Source organism: Hyperolius riggenbachi, chromosome 1, assembly GCF_040937935.1.
Source record: "Hyperolius riggenbachi isolate aHypRig1 chromosome 1, aHypRig1.pri, whole genome shotgun sequence".
Lineage (NCBI taxonomy): Eukaryota > Metazoa > Chordata > Amphibia > Anura > Hyperoliidae > Hyperolius > Hyperolius riggenbachi.
This window is the reverse complement of record NC_090646.1, coordinates 488,176,322-488,186,335: the sequence shown is the minus strand read 5'-3', so window position 1 is coordinate 488,186,335 and position 10,014 is coordinate 488,176,322. Positions and strand designations below refer to the sequence as shown.

Here is a 10,014-nt window from a genome sequence, read left to right as displayed (position 1 = left end):
GTATGCAAATGTATGCAGCTTGAAAATGGACCAATAAAGTCCCACCCAGGTTTAAATTGATTGGTCCATTTTCAAGCTGCAAACATTTGCATACAAATATACATAATCCTGCATGAACTCAGAAATATTTGCATCTCATTGATCATCCCAAGTTCACAGTAAGGCTAAGTTCACAAGGGGAATTTGCATATCCTGCAAAAGCAGGATAGCAACTTAAAGACGGTAAAGTCGCACTGCGCATCATAAGTGTGGTGTGAAGCATACAGCATATACAAAGTATGCTTCACTGAACCCATTAATGCACACTTTATGTTGCACAGCACTGCATTATGCTGGTAAGATTCCAATGCACTGCACTGCTGAGGTGAATGTACTCTTACAATATAATTGCATCACATTAGCAATGCAATTATATTGTCCCACATGACGCACCGCAATGCCCCACTATAACCATAGTAGCCTAAGACTATTCTGTAAAAATGTGCACATTTACTTACCTTAATACTAGGTTACAATTCAGCTCATTGAGATGAACTGACTTCTTATACATTTTCAAGTGAACTGAAAGGACTCCAGTCTTTCATATTACAGAAAATGCACATCAAAGACCACACAAGCTGAAAGATTGATAGACTGACACCAAAGAGAAAACATTTGTTTATTGATAATACAAAAGACAGAAAAAACACAATCATAATTCCTGAAGTCGGTTCCCACATCCCCTGCATCGGGCATTGGACAAGATTTTGCTGCATTTTATTTAACATGATGCTTTTGTATGATTGTTTCAAACACCTGGACCAGTATGGACAGTGATCAAGCTCTAACCCCAGTTTTTAGTTCATTGGACGTACTGAGGTGCCCATAGTGTGTTAAACTGTATTGCAATGCATATGTATAAAGTAAGGCACTCATGTAATGCATACATTCTAGAGTACTGATCCCTTTATAGCCTTCTGGCACTCCTTCACTGTTACATGCGGCTCACTCTGGTCTGAAGGCTGTTGAGCTCTTCCATAACCTGTGATGGTAGGTCATCATTTACCTGCTCTGAAAAGTATTTACCCACTTCTTGCACTTCTTTTTCCCAGAATCCTTTAGGGAGTGAAAACAGCTCATTTGTATCAACTCCACCCAGCCCTTGTAGATTCAAGCCACCTTCAGCAGGTACATAACCAATAGGAGTCACCTTTGCACTCTGTTCTCCTTCTACTCTACGGAAGATCCAGTCTAGCACACGAGAATTCTCACCGAATCCTGGCCACAAGAACTGTCCCTTGTCATCCTTTCGGAACCAGTTGACATGGAATATTTTGGGGAGCTGAAGACCTTCCCTTTTCTGCAGGCTTAGCCAGTGAGCAAGATAGTGGCCAAAATTGTATCCGAAGAAAGGACGCATTGCAAATGGGTCATGCATGATCACTTTGCCTGAAGAAACATATAAAAGTAGAAGCACTTTAGGAGCCATTTACTTTCAATTGGAGAATATACTGTACGCTAAAGCAAAACTGTGACTTTGTTAAAAACAAACAAAATACTTAAAGTACCTCAGTAGAGGGCAGCCTCTGGAGCTCCAGAGGCTTTTCCAATCCTTCCTCAGCCCACCAATGCGCACCGAGACCCTCTTCTTCTTTGCGGCCCTACTCCCATCCATGTATGAGCGTGGCTGCACTGGGCAGGTGCACTGAGAGTCCGCACCTCTGCAGTAGCATGGAGCCGCTCTTGTACATACAGTAGGAGTGCAGCCGCACAAACATATTTGTCAAGCCCTTGTCCAATATGTTCAGGGGGTCCATCGCAAGGTTGAGGGGATGGGAGAAGCCTCTGGATTATTCAGAGGTTTCCCTCTACTGAGGTAAGTATCTAACTTATTCTCTAAATTTTGCTTCAGGTACACCTAAAAGCGAAACTCTGCTTTGTTTGAAAATTGCTAACAAACACATATTAGTATTTCTTGAGACATTTTGTAATCTGATGCTATAAAAAGTATTTTCATTTCAGGTTACAGCCAGCTGTGAATTTCAAAAACTGTCTGAAGATGAAATTGGTCTTCTATTCGAGTGTGGAATCTGTACTCTTTTTGTGGCGTACATAATGCCCAGAGACTTCCCACCTTGATGCAGGACTAATTAGCTGACCAGTGTAGGAGCTCGTTAGTTACTTATTTACCACACCTGGAATAATCCAGTAAACTTTGTGACTCTCCTATCATAGCCTCTGTAATGCTAGGTACACACCATACAATTTTCTGGCAGATTTACCTACCAGATCGATTATTTCCAACATGTCCGATCTGAATTTCGATCGATTTTTCGATTTTCCGATCGATTTTCTGATTGGTTTCCATAGAAGTGAATAGAAAATTGATCAAAAAAACGATTGAAAAATCGATCGAAATTCAGATCGGACATGTTGGAAATAATTGATCTGGTAGGTAAATCTGCCAGAAAATTGTATGGTGTGTAACTAGCATTACGTATCCTGTGATATAACTGTGTTTTACATGCACAGTCTGAGGCTGGATATGCACCTGGCCCTTGCTGTGCAATGCTCCGCCCCATCGCATCACAACACAAAAAACGACATTCATAAGACACTGCGGCAGAAAGCGCCGACAAGGTCATAGGCATAGCGCCATCCCCTGCACGCCCCTCACCTAATGACGTACTCCCTGCTGGACAGGAAGTACTTCACTGGGATTCCTGGCTTCCCTGTCGTATTTGCATTGTTCCAAGCATGTGCACTTCACCGACATGCGTCACCCATTGACAACCATGCATTCCGCCTCCACTGTGTCGCCACGCAACGCAATGAAGCATCTAAGTGTAAAAGGGGCCTGAAAGGCAAAGCTTGATAATGTGCCCTGGAAAGTATAGAGCAAAGATCAAGGAACTGCCATTCTTCTGTAACCGTGGCGTTACACTTTATGTTGAAGTCAAAACAATTTCTGCTATTTTTGACATTTATTACAGTAAACTAATGAAAGACTCCAGGATCACCTTTGTGTTCTGCAGCTGCAGTGGCCTCAGATCTCATGGCAGCTCCCACAAACACACCATGATTCCAGTTGAAGCTCTCGTAGACTAGAGGTACACCTGCAAAAAAACATCAGTATAACACTTAAGATATATAATGAATGGTAGCCCACATATACAAAGCTCTGTTTTCCAAATTATAAAAGTAGAGCATCCATGCTCATGTCTTCATTTCCGCTTTCATCTGTTGGAGCCACACACAAATGCAAATGCATCCCCCTCTCCCCTGTCAGTAACCTCTATGCTGTGCCCCTCCCCACTAGCACCTCTCTCCACACTAGCATTAGGTCTCCTCATGCCTCTGTCCCATCCCTCCTGTGCATGCCACACCTCCTCAGTCGCTCAATCCCATCTTCCCAGCGCTGGTGTCATCCCATGCCTCTGCCCTAGCATCAGACATTGGTTTCCCCTCCAGCCGTCTTTAGTACACTGCAGCCATATGTGGCTATGATTCCTCTAAAACCAACGCTGGACTGGGAAGGGAAATTCATGCAGGGGAAGTGAGAACACACACATACATCCAGTCCCATCCCGCATGTCCACCCACCTCACCTTTACGTATCCTCCCATCTTTCATCAATCTATCTCACCTCTTACCTACCCATCCAACTCTCATCCATTTTACTACCCTCCATGTCCATAGCTCCCAACTCATCCCTCTTTCGGAGGGACAGTCCCTTTTTGGGAGCCCTGTCCCTCTTTCCCCCTCCTTTGTCCCTCTTTCAGGACTTTGTCCCTCTTTCTATATAAATATATATAGATTTCTCTACTAAAAATTTGTTTGATTGACTCTAAACTTTATTCCCATCCTTTAAATTGATATATTACTAATTTTAAAATGTTACTATGAAGGAAAATTAACCAGAATATAAAGGACCAGTGTGGTTTGAATTATAAAACAACATATTTTTCTTACGAAATCTTTATGGTATGCTTGACTAGGGGCGTGGTGGGGGCGTGACCAGGTGTGTGGCATGGCTTAAGAGTCCCTTTTTCTCATCTCAAAAAGTTGGGAGGCATGCCATGTCACCGCTTTTAATCTCACCTATCCACCCATCCCTCATTTGTTCTTTAGCTTACAATTCACCTTTCCAGACTCCTACTTTATTACTCACATCTCATCTGTCTCTACCCCCCCCCCTCGCCCCTTCCCCCCCCTCATCAAGCCTGACACCCACCCAACCAACAGCTATCTGAAAAGCAGTTAGGACAGGGAAAGAAGAGACTGCCTAAGCCTGGTGTCCCTGTTTTATATATCTTTGCAAATACGTGGAGCCAATGTCTGCTTTTCAGTTCTCGCTGTTTGTTGTGACCTACAGACCTACTTAAAGCGGACCCAAACCAAACATTTTTTTTTAATTAAAAATATTTAGTTGCACCACTCTGACACATACAAAAATAAATAAACACTCCTTCAAACCTATGATGATTTCAGTGCATGCTTTTCACCCTTCTCTTTTCATAACAAGGGTTATACTGGGGGCAGCCATTAGCAATTCCTCCATTGCCGGACACCTCCTACTCCACCAGTCTGCCGAATTCTGTCCCGGCAATATGAAAGGAAGGGAGGGGTTCCTCCAATAAATGTAAAATATTTTAAATTTGTCGTCATGCAGCTGAAAAAAGGCTGCTATTTATTATTATAATTTAGAAAATAGATTTTATTTCTGAAATCTTGTATTTTTAATTTGGGTCCACCTTAAAGGGATTCTCGGGAGGGGGGGGGGGAGGGGTGCTGAAAATAAAAACAGACACTTACCTGGGGCTTCACCGGCCCCCTGCAGCTGTAATGCCCCACGTCATCCTCCAATGATCCGCCGTTCCCCGCCGCCGGCCCTGGTCTAACGCAGCATCTCATCCAGCTGTGGCTGCGGGGCCATGTGCGTGCTTGCTCCTGCGCGTATCATTGGAACCTTACTGCGCAGGCGCAATACAAGAATACTTTGTACTGTGCCTGCGCAGTAAGCTCCCGATGACGTGAGCGGGAGGGTGCATTATTCGTCTCGTTAGATGAATAATTGCCTGGTGCCGGCGGCGGGGAACGGGTGATCGGAGGAGGACGGCGCGGCACATGACAGGTGCAGGGGACTGATAGAAATCCCAGGCAAGTGTCAGATTTTATTTTCAACCCCCCCCAGAGAACCCCTTTAAGCCAAATGCTGATTAGTTTCAGAGTACTGTCCTTAGCTTTTCACTCTCAGTTCAATGATTTCCTTCTTTAATTTTGAATATAACTGGCAAAGACTTAGAACATCTCTCAGATTTTCTACTGATCTCTGTGTCCTCACTTAAAAGATTTCCTCTTGTTTCTTGTTGAAATAACACTAGTCACCTAAACAGGAAATCAGTGAAATCTCCACCATTAGGGGCAGTGAGAAAGAAAAATCTGACAAAAAAGTTTTATCTTCCCTACTATGTATAACAATCGGTAGAAATCAATGTGTTCTGTGACTGTAAAGACTTTTCCTCACCTTTGCCTAAGGTTTCAGAGCAACATGTGCATTTACCTGGTAAGAGGTGTGGTGCTAAATGGGTTAATAGGCAGTGCTCCCCTGGCATTACTAACTGTAAAATTGCCATGCGATACTTCTGCACAGCAATCTTACCACTAGTTGGTGCATCAGGCCCATACAGTAAATAAATGGTATCATTCGGATTCAAAACTTCTTGCTTTTACTGATGGTTAACATGGTACAATACCCTACTGCTGAGTTTCCCAACCTTATCCTCAAGGCCCACCAACAGTACATGTTTTGCAGGAAACCACAAACATGCACAGGTGAGGTAATTAGTGTCTGTGGATTTCCACAAAACCTGCACTGTTGGTGGGCCTTGAGAACAGGGTTGGGGAACACTTCCCTACTGGTACAAATAGGCCTAGTTAATACAATACAATACCCCACTCTATATTCATACCATGAACTCAGTATGAAACATTTCAATACAGTAATTGAAAGTATGTTAACCTTGGGAGAGCCTTGAAACCCAGTGCTTAAAGGAAGGAATAAAAAAAAAAAAAATCAGTTTTACTTGCCTGGGGCTTCTACCAGCCCCCTCCAGCAGTCCCGTGCCCTCGCAGTTACTCATTGAGCCTCTGGTACCTTGCCGCCAGCTGGTTTTGTTTTCGCTGACAGGCCCGGCCACGCGTATTTTTCTTCGCGTTTCCGTCCATAATAGCATCCTGTGCCTGTGCAGGATGCTATTGAGGACAGGAACATGAAGAAGGATACATGTGGCCAGGCCTGCGCAGGTGCAGAAAGCCCGCCGACTCCGTCAGCGAAAACGAAATTAGCTGGCGGGGACCGGAGGTTCCGTGAGTGACTGGGAGGGCATGGGACGGCTGCAGGGGGCTGGTCGAAGCCCCAGGAAAATATAACTGATTTTTTATTCTTGGCTTAAGTGTCCCTTTAAAGGACTTACGAGGCCCAATTATTTTTAAAAAAAGTTAAAAAAGTGAAGTACCTGCATCTCTTTAAAAGACACGGAGGACGCCATCCGCTCCCTCCGTGTCATTCCGCCGGGTCCCCGCCGCTCAATAGACCCCCCGGCCTGTCACGACCGCAGGGCCCGGGTCGGGCTCTCCTGCCTCTGCCAATATGGCCGCCGGAGCTGGCCGCGGCTGCGCAGTCCGCACCTGCCGCGTGTGTGGCTGCGCAGCTCTAGGGCCAACCCCCCGATCCACGCTACAGTAAGTCCTTTAAGCACAGCAGAGCCTATTGTGAGTACTGCCGGCAGTTTGTTCTGGTTGGTTGAGACTTATGGATAACTGGGGACTCTAATATAGTTTGAAGAAAAATGTTTTTATTTTGATCCTACTTGACAAGTAAGGTAAATACTGACTACACTGGTTGAACATACTAAAAAACAAATAAAAAAATATATCAAAAATATATCACAAGAATCACAGATTAAAAAAAGCTTATTTCACCAACCTTCGGGTCGCCTTCCTCCAAAGATAATGGCATCTATAGGAACACCCTCTGGAGACTCCCAATCCTCATCCATGATTGGACATTGAGCAGCAGGTGCACAGAAGCGCGAGTTTGGATGTGCACAGGGATCTTTATCGCCTGCAGAGAAAAGCAATTGTAATATATTATATGGGTGAACTACAACCATGCAAACCAAGTAATAGGAAAGGAAATGGGCATCTGACCTTTCTTCCAGGGTTTTCCTAACCATGATGTAACTGTGACACCAGGGGGCAGCTCTTGATCCAACCCTTCCCAGTAAACCCCACCATCACTGGTCTCTGCCACATTGGTGAAGATGGTGTTCTTCTCTATTGTGCTTAGAGCATTAGGATTTGTCTTTGCAGAGGTGCCAGGAGCCACACCGAAAAACCCATTTTCTGGATTAATAGCACGTAGACGTCCTGAAAAACACAAACAATCCTCAATCCCAATACTTACAATCATGGATATTTCAGTTTAGGATGGGCTTCAGTGAGGAAAATCTCATCCAAATACTCCAACATATATAGACATAGTGATCACAAAGGCAAACCACGCAATTACAGGGCCGTAATTGCGTGGTTTGCCTTTGTGATCACTATGTCTATATATGTTGGAGTATTTGGATGAGATTTTTTGTATGTCTGCACTTTCTGATGAAGGGGACCCGCCGTGGCCCCGAAACAATTGTCATACACAGTGCTGCCCAAGGCACAAAGACGAATTTACTGGTGTGCTAACCAACTTTGGACTTCTGTATTGTGTTGGATGTGGCTTGACATCCTGTTTATGCACCCAGAATACCAACGGCTAGGTGTGCCATCCTCAAACCTACTTTCTTACAGTCAGCACAACTTGGTATGTGACATTCATTTTACTTCACCTGTACACAGATTTACTGGAATATGTGAATAAACATCACTTAAGCAAGTGACAGTGCCGGGTATCCTCCTCTTTTTTTTCTACACTTGCATTTCTACTTAATATAATACATTGTGCCTAGAGCATGTTGCTGCCTCTTTTAGCATACCTAGTTATACGCTAGCCTCTCACCATACAGTATATGCTGGTCTTTGTAGTGCCGACCCCCCACTCTCTGCATTTTTTATCTTAGGAGAGGTCAGACTATAGAACACATAACCAGCCTAACACCTTGGATACAAGCCAGAGAAAATTCCACTGTGATGAATCCCCCGGGCCATCTTGCTTGAGAATTTCGGGTGTGTAGAGCTGCCACACCACGGGACACCATTTGCTTGTTTGCCATCCGTTGTCCCGTCTTCTGACTCCACTGAACAGAACAGGTTGTTCAGCTATAACAAGCAAGTATGTCTGTACAGCGCTTATTTCCCAAAATGTCACCCTAATGATGGAACCCCTGTTGGCTTGGCAGAACTGGAAACTGGCAGAGAATACTCATACTATTTGCTGGTGAAAGTTGCATTGCATAACTAAGTGCAAATTTACTCCACCCACTCAGGACCTGGTTAATTAGTTGGTAAATGATGAGTGCAAAGATGACCTTTGCCAAAATCAATATTATGTAAGAAACCAGTTTGAATTTATAGTCACAAAAAATTACAACCATTGTTTTTCGTGTCCTTAACATGCTTAAAATGCTACAGCAGGTTACATTTAGGGGATCTGTTTTTAACATCACCGAAATGTCATTTTCTATATGATCTTGAGTGTAGATTTGAAGTTGTTTATTTTCTTCAGAATTGCAGCCATCTAAATAGACACATACTTCTAACCACCTATTACTGATTGCAACATACAGCATGATATGTACAACATGTCTGATGCAACAGACACAGCAGAGGCTCTAGGCATCATGGACAGTGACGCTGTCACCGTGTACTGCAGCAATCCATTCACATTTGAAGCAGGACAACTGTAATGAGAGGATGATGGAGGCTGCTATATCTATTTGGTTTTACACAATACCAGTTACCTGGCTATCCTGCTGATCCTCTGCCTCTAATCCTTTTAGCCATAGATCCTGAACAAGCATTCAGCATATCAGGTGTGTCTGACATTATTGTCAGATCAAATAGACCAGCAGGGCTGTCAGGCAACTGTTATTGTTTAAAAGGAAATAAATATGGCAGCCTCCATATTCCTCTTGTTACAGTTGCACTTTAAAGTGATTTGGAGCTAAATAACTATATATTGTTGTATGCTGTAGCTGTAAAACTCCATAGCTGACGAGAAACTGCTTAAGAAAATAATAAGGGTGATTAAGAGAGAATACTACAAATCTCCCAGTTGACGTGGCCCTAAATCATAACCATATTTTATTTGCAATCAGTAACAGGTGGTGGCATGGTTTCCGAATATGTCTGTTCAACCGCTGTCGCTTTCAATCTAAACTTTCTTTATGTGCGTCTTAGCTGGGACTATTTTATATAGTAATTAAACTTTGTTATGTTGGAGTGTTTAGATTCTGTCCTTAAAAAAAAAGCACAATAAATAATCTTAAATACAGTGGACACCTAAATAAAATGTATTCATTTTTTTAGTGTATGTGCAGTTATTGTTATTCATTTCATTATTTTTTATTCATTCTCAGTTTTATCTTTTTACTGTTATTATTTTTCACGTATGCACTGGTTTATGAATCCATAATTGCATTGACATTTTTATTTAAAACACTTTTCTGCTTCGCTCTTACAGATTGAGTACGGAGAAAACAGGCACAGCTGCAAAAAGGCGCCGTATGCACAGCCTGCCTCTACATATTGATCATCAACCAATCAGAGTGCCTTAATAGCAGAAGCCACTCTAATTGGTGCCTCTGGGACCTGGGCTGCTGCTGATGTTTACACAACATGTACCGTTGTACCCTCACAGGGACCTAAATTATCATGCTCTTCTGCAGTTTGAAAGGGGTTAAACTGTGGCATTTAGATTCTCTGGTTAGACAAATTCTAATGAATGTTTATCCTGTGGGAAATACAAGAATTCACTGAGAAGAATTCACTACAGTCTTGTCAAGTTATTGCTACTCAGCATAATATTCCCCA

At 43.1% G+C, this 10,014-nt stretch overlaps 1 protein-coding gene across 1 annotated transcript in view; it reads right to left on the bottom strand.

Annotated features, from left to right (window-relative positions):
- Positions 1-639: 639 nt before the first annotated feature.
- PCK2 (phosphoenolpyruvate carboxykinase 2, mitochondrial) overlaps positions 640-10,014 on the bottom strand; it is a 28,211-nt gene continuing 18,836 nt past the window's right edge. Inside the window, exons 7-10 of the mRNA XM_068242441.1 lie at positions 7,192-7,410; positions 6,968-7,105; positions 3,000-3,095; positions 640-1,428 (exon numbers count right to left, since the gene is read on the bottom strand). Of these exons, the coding sequence (XP_068098542.1) occupies positions 974-1,428; positions 3,000-3,095; positions 6,968-7,105; positions 7,192-7,410 (908 nt within the window). The 3' untranslated portion in view covers positions 640-973. The remainder of the gene's footprint in view (positions 1,429-2,999; positions 3,096-6,967; positions 7,106-7,191; positions 7,411-10,014) is intronic.